Source organism: Coregonus lavaretus (genome assembly GCF_964263955.1).
Source record: "Coregonus lavaretus genome assembly, chromosome: 34".
NCBI lineage: Eukaryota > Metazoa > Chordata > Actinopteri > Salmoniformes > Salmonidae > Coregonus > Coregonus lavaretus.
In genome coordinates, this window is record NC_140021.1 from 15,223,130 (window position 1) to 15,240,882 (window position 17,753).

The 17,753-nt window shown below is 41.5% G+C and overlaps 1 protein-coding gene across 1 annotated transcript in view; it reads right to left on the minus strand.

The window, feature by feature from the left end:
• Positions 1-17,753, minus strand: part of neto1l (neuropilin (NRP) and tolloid (TLL)-like 1, like) — a gene marked incomplete at both ends in the record, with an annotated part of 165,886 nt that overhangs the window by 74,242 nt on the left and 73,891 nt on the right. Inside the window, 2 exons of the mRNA XM_084152148.1 lie at positions 1,345-1,472; positions 2,559-2,600. Of these exons, the coding sequence (XP_084008274.1) occupies positions 1,345-1,472; positions 2,559-2,600 (170 nt within the window). The remainder of the gene's footprint in view (positions 1-1,344; positions 1,473-2,558; positions 2,601-17,753) is intronic.

The following is a 17,753-nucleotide window of genomic DNA, read 5'->3' on the forward strand; positions in this document are numbered from 1 at the left end:
TGTTGTGACAAGGTAGGGGGGGTATACAGAAGCCCTATTTGGTAAAAGACCAAGTCCATATTATGGCAAGAACAGCTCAAATAAGCAAAAAGAAACGACAGTCCATCATTACTTTAAGAAATGAAGGTCAGTCAATACTGTACATTATTCAAGTACAGTCGCAAAAACCATCAAGCGCTATGATGAAACTGGCTCTCATGAGGACCGCCACAGGAATGGAAGAGTTACCTCTGCTTCAGAGGATAAGTTCATTAGAGTTACCAGCCTCAGAAATTACAGCCCAAATAAATTATTCAAAGAGTTCAAGTTACAGACACATCTCAACATCAACTGTTCAGAGGAGACTGTGTGAATCAGGCCTTCATGGTTGAATTGCTGCAAAGAAACCACTACTAAAGGACACCAATAAGAAGAAGAGACTTGCTTGGGCCAAGAAACACTAGCAATGGACATTAGACCGGTGGAAATTTGTCCTTTGGCCTGGAGTCCAACTTCGAGATTTATGGTTCCAACCGCCATGTCTTTGTGAGACGCGGTGTGGGTAAATGGATGATCTCTGCATGTGTATTTCCCACCGTAAAGCATGGAGGAGGAGGTGTTATGGTGTGGGGGTGATTTGCTGGTGACACTGTCTGTGATTTGTTTAGAATTCAAGGCACATTTAACCATCATGGCTACCACAGCATTCTGCAGCGATACGCCATCCCATCTGGTTTGGGCTTAGTGGGACTATCATTTGTTTTTCAACAGGACATTGACCCAACACACCTCCAGGCTGTGTAAGGGCTATTTTACCAAGAAGGAGAGTAATGGAATGCCGCATCAGATGACCTGGTCTCCACAATCCCCCGACCTCAACCAAATTGAGATGGTTTGGGATGAGTCGGATGGCAGAATGAAGGAAAAGCAGCCAACAAGTGCACAGCATATGTGGGAACTCCTTCAAGACTGTTGGAAAAGCATTCCAGGTGAAGCTAGTTGAGAGAATGCCAAGAGTGTGCAAAGCTGTCATCAAGGCACAGGGTGGCTATTTGAAAATCTAAAATCTAAAATATATTGTGATTTGTTTAACACTTCTTTTTGGTTACTACATGATTCCATATGTGTTATTTCATAGTTTTGATGTTTTCACTATTATTCTACATGTAGAAAATATAAAAAATAAAGAAAAACCCTTGAATGAGTAGGTGTTCTAAAACTTTTGACCGGTAGTGTATGTATATATATATTTATAAAAATGCGTAAGTGAGTAGGGTTTTGTGTACATATTGTAGGCGTGTGCAGCCTGTTCGACAGTTTGTGTGTATGTTTGTTAGTGTGTGTGTGTTTGTGTGTGTCACTGACCTTGGAGCGTGGCGGAGCGCGGATGAACCATTTGCAGTCCACAGCCTCTGTAGCTAAGGCCTTTCCATCTCTCGTGATCTGATGAGACTCCACTATCCCCTCTGGTCCTCCCATGTCAAACTCACAGACTGGAGACACACACACAAACACACACCAGTGAATAGAGGCAAAGGATGGGAGTGGAACAAAGACAAAAAAAAACACAACACAACACAACAACGCAGCGCAACACAACAACACCACAACAACATAACAACACAACAACATAACCCAACATAACACAACACAAAAACATAACCCAACAACACAACACCACACAACACCACACAACACAACACAACAACAACACAACACAACAACATGACATAACACAACAACATAACCCAACAACACACCACACCACACAACAACACACACACCCCAACATAACACAACACAACAACACAACACAACAACACACACACCACAACACAACGCAACACAACAACACAACCCAACATAACACAACACAACAACATAATCCAACAACACAACACAACACCACACCACACCACACAACACAACACACAACACAACAACACAACAACACAACAACACAACAACACAACACAACAACACAACACAACACAACGCAACATAACATAACACAACACAACACATAACACAACGCAACATAACACAACACAACATAACATAACACAACACAACGTAACGTAACACAATGCAACACAACACAACATTATGCAACATAACACAACACAACATAACAACACAACACACCACAACATAACAAGGTACATCAGAAAACAACAAAAAGTCAGAGAGAGAGCGAGAGAGAGAGAAAGAGAGAGGAGACAGAGAGAACGAGAGAGAGACACTTTTATTTCACTTGCTTTGGCAATGTAAACATGTGTTTCCCATGCCAATAAAGCCCTTTGAAGTGAATTGAATTGAGAGGAGATATATATTTTTTTGCACATCATTATAACACTATACATAGCCATAATATGATATTTTAAATGTGTCTATTCCTTTGAAACTTGTGAGTGTAATGTTTACTGTTCATTTTTTATTTCACTTGCTTTGGCAATGTAAACATCTGTTTCCCATGCCCATTGAATTGAGAGAGAGAGAGAGAGAGAGAGAGAGAGAGAGAGAGAGAGAGAGAGAGAGAGAGAGAGAGAGAGAGAGAGAGAGAGAGAGCGGATACTTACAGGGCAGAGGCTGGGGCACTCCCAAGTCTCCAAAGTCCGGATCTGAAGAATTGGAAAAAATAGAGGGAGAGGGGCAAGATAGCCATTTTTAATAAGGAAACACATACTGTCAGGGACGCCGTAAAGATTTTTTGACAGGGGGTGCAGGACCACCTATATGTGCGCGTGCACACATTTATTTATTAACTTTAAATGTGGCATGAACACAAGCAGGCATCATGTTTTCATCTGATTGTAAAACAAATCACTTCAAAAAGTAGGCTACCTGCGCACGTTCAATCTACTCTATAATAATTCCAGCATCTAAAACAGTGCACTGTGAACGTGCCATTTGGTGAATGGAAAGAGATGTCTATTTAAACACCAAAAGTGGAATGACATTCAGCGATTGCCACTAGGCACACTTGTAGCCTGAATTGATTGATATGTCTGTAGCACATGTGTATGTGTGAAACCTACTCCTCAGCCTGAAGTGTCCCCACTTGAGCTGCCAAATAGCTAGCTTTTTGCGTGGCGCAGACTGGTAAGACACTTTGGGAGGGCGGTCACGTGTGCTAGCAAGGCAGAGGTCCTGTGTTCGAGCATCGGTGTGAGCCGAATCAGGAGGAAGTGGTACTCGCTAAGAAAGCAGCGTGACGTTCTTTACAGTTGTGCCTAGTGACTCGGATCTACAGTTGCGCTCATCTCAATGCTAGGGTCGCTGTTGAGTAAGTTAGAGGGGTGTATGTAACACATGGGGATTTGTGAAACGTGCTCCTCAGCCTGAAGTATCCACACTTGCGTGGCCGAATAGCTAGCATTTCGCGTGGTGTGACTGGTAAGACACTTTGGGAGGGCAGTCGCGTGTGCCAGCAAAGTAGAGATCCTGGGTTCAAGCTTCGTTGTGAGCCGAATCAGGAAGAAGCAGTACTCGCTAAGCAAGCAGCGTGATGTCCTTTACACGTCCACTGCTGTTCGCACATGTCACGGTCCCAGCCAGTCATCTCTGTCTTGGCAAATAGAAAGTGCTCACATTGAATCACACCAGATTTTGGAGCATAGGCCTATATCATGTGTTTTCAAGTCCATGCGCTAATTTCTCATGCGGCTGACAGGCGGTAATTATAAATGATGGTGTTATAGCCTACAGTTGTCTTGCCATCTTTGTTTATTGTGATAGGCTCTTGTTTTACCAGTAGGCCTACGGCGACTCCGTACCGGCTCAGGCTACTTTCATCCCTGTTAGATATTTTTCTGCAAATAATTTCCGACATTTGGTAGTCTATTTGTTAGCCAACTTGTCTATAATTAGATACATGCAGCTTGTCTTCTGTCATTAGGCTATTTGTTGCCCTAGAAGACTAAATAAAGCGGTGCTCACCAGAACAATGTCATAAATCGATGGAATGAATGCATCAATAATAATCTAGTTGTCATCAGTAAAGTTTTCTCTTCCATTTCTGCTTGCAGAGCAAGGATGTGTTAGCCTCAAAATTACCAGATTGATTACTTCTAAACGTGTAGGGACCGGGGAGAAAATGCAATAGTCTAACTTTAAAACAGTGGAAATATGTTCCCTGTTAAATCTGCAAATGACATCAGTTTGACCGGTTTTAAGGAAATTATAATCTGTGAAAAAATAAGATTATAAGACTTCAGTTTGTGTTGAATGCATATTTTTTGTGTTTGAAATAGCCTATTGTCAGCTTTTACGTCTCTGACAAAGACAACACGTTTGCACAGTCCCTAACCACGCATTGCATTCTCTCAAGATGCTGAAAGCAATCAATTATATTTCTCCACTCTTCTTCCGAGAAATGCAAGAAACTGCAAGAAATACTTAATTCTGCAGTAGTTAATAATATATTAGGATACATGTGAGAGTTACATGCCTACAGTGAGTTTTCCAGATTTCAGTTACAATTCTGTTCAACCCATCTGAACTTCAAAACCAGGGGGTGCGCAAACCACCTACTTCTGCCGTCTCTGTACACTGTACCCTCACAGAGGCAGTAAGCTAAATATATTCAGGTACCGTGATGTATCACTAATACAGCAGAGGCAGTAAGCTTAACATTCAGGTACCGTGGTGTATCACTACTACCACAGAGGCAGTAAGCTAAATATTCAGGTATCGTAGTGTGTCACTAATACAGCAGAGGCAGTAAGCTTAACATTCAGGTACCGTGGTGTATCACTACTACCACAGAGGCAGTAAGCTAAATATTCAGGTATCATAGTGTATCACTAATACAACAGAGGCAGTAAGCTAAATATTCAGGTATTGTGGTGTACAGTGGTGTAAAGTACTTAAGTAAAAAATACTTTAAAGTACTACTTAAGAAGTTTTGGGGAGTATCTGTACTTTACAGACAACTTTTACATTTTAGCAGATGCTCTTATCCAGATCGACTTACAGTTAGTGCATACTGGCCCCCTGTGGGAATCGAACTCACAACCCTGGCGTTGCAAACGCCATGCTCTACCAACTGAGCTACACGGGACTACTTCACTATATACCTAAAGAAAATATTGTACTTTTTACTCCTAAAAGTACTCGTTACATTTAGATGCTCAAGCAGGACAGAATTATGGCATCTATCAATATAACGCTTTGTTATCCCTACTGCCTCTGATCTGGTGGACTCGCGAAACACAAATACTGTTTGTAAATTATGTCTGAGTGTTGGAGTGTGCCCCTGTCTGTCCGTAATTACAAATAATAAGAAAATCGTGCCATCTGGTTTGCTTAATATAAGGAATTTGATGTATAGCATTAACTATTACTTTGTACTTTTACTCAGGTATGACAACTGAATACTTTTTCTACCACTGTACTTAAGTACATTTAAAACCAGATACTTTTAGACTTTTACTCAAGTAGTATTTTACTGGGTAACTTTCACTTTTAGTTGAGTCATTTTCTGTTAAGATATCTTTACTTTTACTCAAGTATGACAATTCAGAACTTTTCCACCACTGACTGCATTGACAATCATTGATCTACAAATCATTCTGCATGCCAACAACCCCAGGAAAAATCAGTAGTCTAGTCAAACTGTGCACTGTGCGCAGCTTCACGCACTGACCAATGAGAGGTAGTCCTCTGATCTTGCACATCTGTGCGCCTTCAGAATTAAATGCTTGTAAAATGGTGCAATATTAGGCTTTATTAGTTGAGTGACAACCAATGTAATTTGCTAGGTTATTGTTATCAAATGCGCTGTTGAAAATTAAAAGTAAGCTAGCCTACCGGAGACACAACCCAAACTGGTTATAGCCTACCTGCTGATCGGGGCTTGATTATTCAGGTTCACCATCAGCAATAGTTTTGGTAGTTTTGCTTTAAACAATCAGTGTATATGTGCTCCTCCTTGTAGCTCAGTTGGTAGAACATGGCGTTTGCAACACCAGGGTTGTGGGTTTGATTCCCACGGGGGGCCAGTATGAAAATGTATGCACTCACTAACTGTAAATCGCTCTGGATAAGAGCGTCTGCTAAAAATGTAATGTAGATTTTCAGGTACACACGGTAAAGTTGATAATTTCATAAGCAGGACAGCAATAACTTTTGCGAGCGCCATAAAAACTTCAAGATTTTTAGAAGGGGTGTAAACCAAAATTCTGCAATATATTTATTGGCTATGTCATAGCACATTTTTAAAGATAAATATTGATACATTACTAGCTCAAACACTTAATCTGCAAAAATGACAAATTAATTAGGGGGATGGTGATTTCAGATCAAAAGTGTGGGGACAAAAAGTAGCCTATACATTGCTCCTCCTTAATCTGAAAGTGGGGTGGTAGATACCCAGTCTCCCTTATGGCTAAGCTCATACACCATAGACATATACATAATTTACTTGCACACACACACACACACACACACACACACACACACACACACACACACACACACACACACACACACACACACACACACACACACACACACACACACACACACACACACACACACAGCTCAGAGAGACCCAGCTCAGAGAGACCCAGCTCAGAGAGACCCAGCTCAGAGAGACCCAGCTCAGAGAGACCCAGCTCATGAGCTCCATCAGCAGCATATTTTGATTTAGAAGGAACAATGAATGTGTTTATGCAACAAATATTAGTGCATTGGATTGGATCATATCACATTGAACGAAATCACATCAATTCGTTCCACTAATCAAACCGAATCGCACCAAATCGTTTCAAACTAAAACTTATCGTTCCTGTATGGTATAGGAGCCCATGTATAGAATCGTCTTGAAAGGTGCATGTTTTAGTGTCATAGTAATTTCCCCACAAAAACAAATGTAGGTGCATGACTGTGTAATGAAAATAGCAATTTACCAGGAGAGACAGTTGTCCCCATCCTAATACTCCCTTTAACACCTCCCGTAGTTACCTGCTTGTAGGGAGCTACAACGTTTTATAGCGGTTCAGATGACCTTTTGGATCTGATCTGATGGCCACTTAAAGTTTTGAACACTGGATATAAAACTTTAATAAAGGTTAATTAAATCGTCTGAGTCATAGAATTACCTTCTAGGCACATCCCTAGCAACACGTCTCCTAGACTACAACACCTTGGTGATGGAAACTAATTTACAATGTGTGTGTGTGTGGAGGCGAACTAGTCGCTGCTTGCTGTCACCCGATGTGACATCCCCTTACATGCACACACACACTCACGCACACACACACCTTCAATCACTGAGTAAGTGCAATCAGAGAAGGAGATGTTGTTTGTCAAATGAAGTAGCAAATCTGTGAAGGAAAACATTTTCGAATTCTCCAACGTCTTTGGTGTTTTGTCTTTACTGAACCATCTGCATATATTGCTCTCATGACTGAAATATCACAGCTCTATGTGTGTGTGTGTGTGTGTGTGTGTGTGTGAGTGTGTGTGTGTGTGTGTCTGTGAGTGTGTGTGTGTGTGTGTGAGTGTGTGAGTGTGTGTGTGTGTGGTGTGTGTGTGTGTGTGTGTGTGTGTGTGTGTGTGTGTGTGTGTGTGTGTGTGTGTGTGTGTGTGTGAGGGTTGGTTGTGTTTTGTTTTGTTGTTTTTATCCGCTAACAGCATAACACATGTCTAAAATACATTACAGTGGAACCACCAGTTCAATTTCATTTGCAGATGACACAGCGCTGATATTTTCAAGGATATTCCGCAAGCCATGTTCCGCTAAGGACAGCACCCTCACAAAAGCCTTGCGTTAGCCCTGATTGGCTCAAACTACAACCAGTTACATAGACAGTGGCCGCTGCTCACTGATTGCACAGCGTGAGCACCTTGTCTAGTGTAACACTTCTCTTTGTCCATTTCATTGTTCTCATTTCCCACTTTGATCCAGCCAGAGCTTCAGAGTCTAGAGAGAGAGAGAAAGAGAAGAGAGAGGGAGAGAGGGAGAGAGGGAGAGAGGGAGAGAGGGAGAGAGCGAGAGAGTGAGAGAGCGAGAGAGAGAGAGAGAGAGAGAGAGAGAGAGAGAGAGAGAGAGAGAGAGAGAGAGAGAGAGAGAGAGAGAGAGAGAGAGAGAGAGAGAGAGAGAGAGAGAGAGAGAGAGAGAGAGAGAGAGAGAGCGAGAGAGCGAGAGAGCGAGAGAGCGAGAGAGAGAGAGAGAGAGAGAGAGAGAGAGCGAGAGAGCGAGAGAGAGAGAGAGAGAGAGAGAGAGAGAGAGAGAGAGAGAGAAACGCTCACTCACTACATAAAATAATGGTAGCTAGCAAAGGGAGGGTAAGATCCACGATCAAAGGAGAGATAGAGAGGAAATGGGACTTGTCCATTTACATTCATCACACTCACACTAACACACACATGCACACTTCAAATGCTCAGACCTAGTCCAGCCCTTTGTCCTGTTTTGAAATGCAGCCCAAAATAGGTGAGCTTCCACTGACGGTCAAAGAGGAGAGTAAAATCACTTGTCAAGACACACACACACACACACACACACACACACACAAGCGCTAACAAGGTTGGACAAAAACTCAGATAAAAGAACAGAACAGGCCTCTTTCTCCCCCAAAATGTCCCTACTCTGATAAAGTAAAGTAGAACATCGACAAAGATAGAAGTCCAAGGTGTCCATCTTATCAGAACACTCTCCTACTTTCTCAGTCCTGCTGCTTCCATCAAAGTAGCTCACTCCCTCGCTCTATCTTTCTCCCTCTCTCTTTCTGTCTGTGTCACTACATCTTGTTGTCTGTTTTCTTCTTTCTTTTTGATGCAGCAAGGGTATCACACAGGGACTAAACCAGACTGTGGGAATTAATGGAACTGGGTATGTGATCTAAGGACTTAATTTTTCCCATCAGGGAACATCTTACATGGTTTGTATGCAACAAAACATGAGCTACAATGTTTTACAATGAGACTCCACACAGTGTAATTCAGTCTGTCAATCAAAGTAGCAGAGTGAGGAGATGAGACAGCTCTGGAGTGACGGCTATGATTTAGTATTCCAATAGGCCAATCACAAAACGGAATCAAAGAGGAATCAATAAGAGAAGTGTGGCGGATGAATCATACGTGTGTGTGTGTGCATGTTTGTGTGTGCATAAGTATGTGTGTGTGCACACGCTCGTGCTTATGTAGGCGTGTGGAGACGAGGCGGTCTATCGCTTATTCCCCTCTTCAAACAGATGAGCTCCGTGCTGTGTGTGTATTTGGGCACGGAGAGGGGGATGAGAACATCACAGTGGCAGACAGTTAATGAAACAGCAACCTTCAGGTCAAATCAGCTGGTTACAGAACAGATTTATTACTGGGCGCTGGCATCCCTTAACCCAGCACGGACACAAGGCCAAGCAGCCTCAAGGGATAAACACATGCACGCAAAGGCTGGAATGCACGCACACTAGGGATGTGCATCTTTCCCTTTCAAGACGATTGTATACGTATCTAGATACATGGGCTCCGATACAATACAGGAACGATTCATTTTAGTTTGAAACGATTCGGTGAGAGTCGATTTGATTAGAGAACAAATTGATGTGATTCAGTTCGATGGGATATGATTCAATGTATTAACATTTGTTGCATAAACACATTCATTTTCCATTCTAAATTCAAATCTGCTGCTGATGGAGCTCATGAGCTGGGCATCTGAGCTGGATCTGGCTGAACTGACTTCTGTGTGTGTGTGTGTGTGTGTGTGTGTGTGTGTTTGTGTGGTGTGTGTGTGTGTGTGTGTGTGTGTAAATGATGTATGTCTATGGTGTATGTATTATGTAGGTACCTGAGCTGAGCCATAAGGGAGACTAGGCATCTACCACCCCACTACCACTATCAGATTAGGGGGGGCGATGTACCCTATGTTTTCTGTCCCCCCACTTTGGTACTGAAATCACCAATACTCACTAATTAACTTGTCATTTTTGCAGATTAAGTGTTTGAGCTAGTAATGTATCAATTGTTATCATTTACAAATTAGCTATGACATAGCCAATGAATATATAGCACAATTTTGGATTTCATCCCCATCTCAAAATCAAATGGCTTTGACCTTAGAAGTTTTTACGGAGGGATCTTCCCTTCTCCTCTCGCTTCCGCCATGCAGTGTGCAATTGTCGTCCTCATTATGAAATTATCAACTTTACCGTGTATATCTAAAAATTGTTTAAAGCAAAACTACCAAACCTATTGCTGATGGTGAACTTGAACAGTCTAAATAAAATCTATTCAGCAGGTATAGGCAGATGAGAGTTGTGTCTCAGGTAAAACACAATTTTCAACAGCGCATAGATAACAATAACCTAGTTTATTTCATAGGTTGACACTCAACTAATAAATCCTAATATCACGCAAGCCATTTTAGCATTTGAATGCTGAAGGTGCCCCGCAGATGTGCAAGATCAGGAACAGGCTGCCTACCTCATGTTGGTCAGCGCATGAAGCTGGTCTACTGATATTGCCTGGGGCTGTTCGGCATGCAAAATTACATGTAGATCAATGACTGTCTACACAGTTCGACACTGAAGAACGCATCAGTTGTCACAACAGATGAGTTATTTTTGGACACACACACGCAGAAGGAGGAGAAGAGGATAAGAGGAGGTGGTTGAGATGCTAGAAACAGCTGACACAGTCAAAATGAACTGCATGTAATATAAAGGACCCAGCAGGTGGCAGCACCGATAATTTTGATTATAAAATGCTAGTTTGTTGACAGTACAGTACCATTGACAATTCCATTTCTAATGGTAGCAGCTCCAACCATTTTTTATTGTGCTCAATTCTATACATATTGACATGTTACACGTCATTTCCAAATACACTACTGCTCAAAAACCATGGTTACTACGATGTTACTATGGTGGGTGTCACTGTCACCAAGCTGTGACATTGTCGACAAGCCTATAAACCCCTTCACCCCTCCTCCCCTCGTTTCCTCCATAAACCCCTCATCCACTGTGATCCCTGGCCTGCTGAAGGTTCCATCCCCTGAATGCCAGACACATGGGCTCCGTCCCAACAGTACTCAATAACTTCCCTTCCTCTTCACCTTTCCTCCGTCACCCCTGATTTATTGATTCATTTGTTTACCTTCACTCTACCAGGTTAGATGACTGAGAACACAGTGTCATTTGTAACAACAACCTGGGGAAGGAAAGGAGGAGAATACTCCAGGCAGTATTCTATTGTCCTTCTTCTCTGTCTCCTGCGAGCCATATATGGGCTTCCTGTGTGAATGAGCAGACTACAGAGCAGATACAGCCATCCACATACAATATGGCCCTGGTCCCTCCTCCCTTTGTAACCCCAGGCTTAGAATGTAATCTTCACAAGCTTACAGTATTTACCCCCAACAATAGAGAGGAAAAATATATAATTTATATTGGCCCAGCCCTGGAAATTGTGTTTCCTTACTGCACTACTAATCATGCAGGCAGGCAAATGCGCAAAACTGCTCACAAAGAACCCCCCCCCCCCCCCCCCCCCCCCTAACTATGACAAGAGGGACTTACATTTCTAATAACTTCACAGCCTCCCAGGTATTAATCGTTATTGCATCACTCTTACCATATGTTACACAGGCACAAACTATATGTTTTATTAAGAAGACACAAACAATATGATACTAATAACAACAACATAACTAATATAAAACATACTGTGTCCGTAAAACGTATATAGGTTATAGGTTAAGAACTTTTGTGAAAGAGCACAGTTTGAAAGATATGGCAAACAGAAATCAAACCAGATGGACATCAGAAATATAATAATATAATAATTAATAGATAGATGGGAGAGGTTGAGGGTAGAGGAAGGACAGAAGTAAAAACAAACAAAATATAACTATTGTAAAATGTATATAGTATGTATAAGCTGGAAGTAGAGGCCTAAGCATTGTTGTTCACTAATTTACTCCAATTAGGGGAGGGGTTAGAAAGTAATAAAGGAAAATATATTTAAAAATAGGAATATGTGTATATATATATATATATATATATATATATATATATATATATATATATATATATGTATGTATATGTATTTATATGTATGTATGTATGTATTTATATGTATATGTATATGTGTGTATGCATGTACTGTATGTATGTATGTATGTATGTATGTATGTATGTATGTATGTATGTATGTATATATATATATATATATACACATTACCGGTCAAAAGTTTGGACACACCTACTTATTCAAGAGTTATTCTTAATTTTTACTATTTTTTACATTGTAGAATAATAGTGAAGACATCAAAACTATAAAATAGCAAATATGGAATCATCTAGTAACCAAAAAAGTGTTAAACAAATCAAAATATATTTTATATTTGAGATTCTTCAAATAGCCACCCTTTGCCTTGATGACAGCTTTGCACACTCTTGGCATTCTCTCAACCAGCTTCACCTGGAATGCTTTCCAACAGTCTTGAAGGAGTTCCCACATATGCTGAGCACTTGTTGGCTGCTTTTCCATCACTCTGCGGTCCGACTCATCCCAAACCATCTCAATTGGGTTGAGGTTGGGGGATTGTGGAGGCCAGGTCATCTGATGCAGCACTCCATCACTCTCCTTCTTGGTCAAATAGCCCTTACACAGCCTGGAGGTGTGTTGGGTCATTGTCCTGTTGAAAAACAAATGATAGTCCCACTAAGCCCAAACCAGATGGGATGGCGTATCGCTGCAGAATGCTGTGGTAGCCATGCTGGTTAAGTGTGCCTTGAATTCTAAATAAATCACAGACAGTATCACCAGCAAAGCACCCCCACACCATAACACCTCCTCCTCCATGCTTTACAGTGGAAACTACACATGAGGAGATCATCCATTCACCCACACCGCGTCTCACAAAGACACAGCGGTTTGAACCAAAAATCTCCAATTTGGACTCCAGACCAAAGGACAAATTTCCACCGGTCTAATGCCCATTGCTCATGTTTCTTGGCCCAAGCAGGTCTCTTCTTATTATTGGTGTCCTTTAGTAGTGGTTTCTTTGCAGCAATTCGACCATGAAGGCCTGATTCACATAGTCCCCTCTGAACAGTTGATGTTGAGATGTGTCTGTAACTTGAACTCTGTGAAGCATTTATTTGGGCTGCAATTTCTGAGGCTTGTAACTCTAATGAACTTATCCTCTGCAGCAGAGGTAACTCTGGGTCTTCCATTCCTGTGGCGGTCCTCATGAGAGCCAGTTTCATCATAGCGCTTGATGGTTTTTGCGACTGCACAAAGAAACTTTCAAAGTTCTTGAAATGTTCCATTTTGACTGACCTTCATGTCTTAAAGTAATTATGGACTGTCATTTCTCTTGGCTTATTTGAGCTGTTCTTGCCATAATATGGACTTTGTCTTTTATCAAATAGGGCTATCTTCTGTATACCCCCCCCTACCTTGTCACAACACAACTGATTAGCTCAAATGCATTAAGAAGGAAAGAAATTCCACAAATTAACTTTTAAGAAGGCACACCTGTTAATTGAAATGCATTCCAGGTGACTACCTCATGAAGCTGGTTGAGAGAATGCCAAGAGTGTGCAAAGCTGTCTTCAAAGCAAAGCGTGGCAAATATAAATATATTTTGATTTGTTTAACACTTTTTTGGTTACTACATGATTCCATATGTGTTATTTCATAGTTTTGATGCCATCACTATTATTCTACAATGTCAAATTGTAAAAATAAAGAAAAACCTTTGAATGAGTAGGTGTGTCCTAACTTTTGACTGGTAATGTATGTACTGTATATATATATATATATATATATATATATATATATATATATATATATATATATGCAAAAATATATATGGGGGATTGTAAGTGATGCAGACAATGACATTGATTGAAGCTACAATCTATCTGCAATATTAAAGCTGATCTACCACCTAAAAAAATAAAACAACAAATAAATAAATAAATACAAAATATATACAGTGTGGAGAACAAGTATTTGATACACTGCCGATTTTTCTGGTTTTCTTACTTACAAAGCATGTAGAGGTCTGTAATTTTTATAATAGGTACACTTCAACTGTGAGAGACGGAATCTAAAACAAAAATCCAGAAAATCACATTGTATGATTTTTAAGTAATTCATTTGCATTTTATTGCATGACATAAGTATTTGATCACCTACCAACCAGTAAGAATTCCGGCTCTCACAGACCTGTTAGTTTTTCTTTAAGAAGCCCTCCTGTTCTCCACTCATTACCTGTATTAACTGCACCTGTTTGAACTCGTTACCTGTATAAAAGACACCTGTCCACACACTCAATCAAACAGACTCCAACCTCTCCACAATGGCCAAGACCAGAGAGCTGTGTAAGGACATCAGGGATATAATTGTAAACCTGCACAAGGCTGGGATGGGCTACAGGACAATAGGCAAGCAGCTTGGTGAGAAGGCAACAACTGTTGGCGCAATTATTAGAAAATGGAAGAAGTTCAAGATGACGGTCAATCACCCTCAGTCTGGGGCTCCATGCAAGATGTCACCTCGTGGGGCATCAATGATCATGAGGAAGGTGAGGGATCAGCCCAGAACTACACGGCAGGACCTGGTCAATGACCTGAAGAGAGCTGGGACCACAGTCTCAAAGAAAACCATTAGTAACACACTACGCCGTCATGGATTAAAATCCTGCAGCACACACAAGGTCCCCCTGCTCAAGCCAGCGCATGTCCAGGCCCGTCTGAAGTTTGCCAATGACCATCTGGATGATCCAGAGGAGGAATGGGAGAAGGTCATGGGGTCTGATGAGACAAAAATAGAGCTTTTTGGTCTAAACTCCACTCGCCGTGTTTGGAGGAAGAAGAAGGATGAGTACAACCCCAAGAACACCATCCCATCCGTGATGCATGGAGGTGGAAACATCATTCTTTGGGGATGCTTTTCTGCAAAGGGGACAGGACGACTGCACCGTATTGAGGGGAGGATGGATGGGGCCATGTATCGCAAGATCTTGGCCAACAACCTCCTTCCCTCAGTAAGAGCATTGAAGATGGGTCGTGGCTGGGTCTTCCAGCATGACAACGACCCGTAACACACAGCCAGGGCAACTAAGGAGTGGCTCCGTAAGAAGCATCTCAAGGTCCTGGAGTGGCCTAGCCAGTCTCCAGACCTGAACCCAATAGAAAATCTTTGGAGGGAGCTGAAAGTCCGTATTGCCCAGCGACAGCCCCGAAACCTGAAGGATCTGGAAAAGTCTGTACGGAGGAGTGGGCCAAAATCCCTGCTGCAGTGTGTGCAAACCTGGTCAAGACCTACAGGAAACGTATGATCTCTGTAATTGCAAACAAAGGTTTCTGTACCAAATATTAAGTTCTGCTTTTCTGATGTATCAAATACTTATGTCATGCAATAAAATGCAAATGAATTACTTAAAAATCATACAATGTGATTTTCTGGATTTTTGTTTTAGATTCCGTCTCTCACAGTTGAAGTGTACCTATGATAAAAATTACAGACCTCTACATGCTTTGTAAGTAGGAAAACCTGCAAAATCGGCAGTGTATCAAATACTTGTTCTCCCCACTGTATATAAAAAATATGTTCCATACAGAATAGAACATCAGATTAGGCAACACACCCCTAATGGACCTATTGCAGGCACAAGAACACACACACACACACACACACAGAGGCTTCATCTGTTGTCAGCTGGCTGGTGGCAGCCTAATGAATGACTGTCATTAATCAATACACACCACAGCTGGAGAGAGAGATGGAGAGAGAGATAGATAGAGGGACAGAGAAAGAAAGAGAGACAGATAGCGAGGGACAGAGAAAGAAAGAGAGAGAGAGAGAGCGAGAGAGAGAGAGAGAGAGAGAGAGAACAACAACAACATAATTAGATCCAACCAAATCATGAGAAAACAAAAAGAGAATTACTTGACGCATTGGAAAGAATTAACAAAAAAACAGAGCAAACTAGAATGCTATTTGGCTCTAAAACAGAGAGTACACAGTGGCAGAATACCTGACCACTGTGACTGACCCAAACTTAAGGAAAGCTTTGACTATGTACAGACTCAGTGAGCATAGCCTTGCTATTGAGAAAGGCCGCCGTAGGCAGACCTGGCTCTCAAGAGAAGACAGACTATGTGCACACTGCCCACAAAATGAGGTGGAAACTGAGCTGCACTTCCTAACCTCCTGCCAAATGTATGAACATATTAGAGACACATATTTTCCTCAGATTACAGAGATCCACAATTAATTCGAAAACAAACCCAATTTTGATAAACTCCCATATCTATTGGGTGAAAAACCACAGTGTGCCATCACAGCAGCAAGATTTGTGACTTGTTGCCACAAGAAAAGGGCAACCAGTGAAGAACAAACACCATTGTAAATACAACCCATATTTATGTTTATTTATTTTCCCATTTGCACATTGTCACAACACTGTATATATACACATAATATTACATTTGAAATGTCTTTATTCTTTTGAAACTTCCGAGTGTAATATTTACTGTTAATATTTATTGTTTATTTCACTTTTGTTTACTATCTACTTCACTTGCTTTGGAAATGTTAACATACATTTCTCTGGTCCTCTGTAGCTCAGCTGGTAGAGCACGGCGCTTGTAACGCCAAGGTAGTGGGTTCGATCTCCGGGACCACCCATACACAAAAAAAAATGTATGCACGCATGACTGTAAGTCGCTTTGGATAAAAGCGTCTGCTAAATGGCATATTATTATAAAGCCCTTAAATTGAAATTGAATTGAGAGAGAGAGAGAGAGAGGGAGAGAGACCGAGAGAGAAATGCGAGGGGAAATTATATAATCATAAGCACATAACTCTATAATCTACTTTACGGAATGTTTAACATTTCAGTTGATTTGTTCATATCCTGTTGATTGGCTGGTATAAGCTCAAACATCAACTTGAGGATTTTCAATCTCCAAGAGACTCCTACTAGGCCTATGTGATTGCAACGCATCCCTTTTCAGTTTAGTGATCTAAGAGTGAATGTTAGGCCTTATATCAAACATATGCTACAGCCCCCTGTGCCCAAACAAAACAAAGGCTATACTGTGATCCCTTCAGAGTAAACATACCCACACCCCAGTGCATTGTTTACTCAGAGAACCGAACAGAGTGGCAGGAATGACAGTGGACGCAGGATCTGGCGAGGAGCGATAATATCCACCACACCCTGTGTGTCATGGTCAGTGAGCTGGGTCTGTGCCCTGAACTGTGGTTAGTGCCCTTTATTTCTACACCAGACAGACAGACACACAAACACAGACACCAGACTCCAAAGCCTACTAAGCACTCTTTGACCAAGACTAGTAGTGGATTGTTTGTGTGCGTGCGCGCGTGTCCTTGCGGCTGCATGCGTGCGTACATGCGTGAATGTGTCTATTTTTGCATGAGTGTGATAGTGTGTGCATGTGTTAGTTAGGGATGATTGTGTGTCTTATTATATAGTGTCAGTGTGTGTGCTGGAGATGGGGGTGGGATTGTGTGCTAGTGTGGGATTGTGTGTTAGTGTGGGATTGTGTGTTAGGGTGGGATTGTGTGTTAGTGTGGGATTGTGTGTTAGTGTGGGATTGTGTGTTAGTGTGGGATTGTGTGTTAGGGTGGGATTGTGTGTTAGTGTGGGATTGTGTGTTAGGGTGGGATTGTGTGTCAGGGTGGGATTGTGTGTTAGTGTTGGATTGTGTGTTAGGGTGGGACTGTGTTAGAGTGGGATTGTGTGTTAGTGTTGGATTGTGTGTTAGGGTGGGATTGTGTGTTAG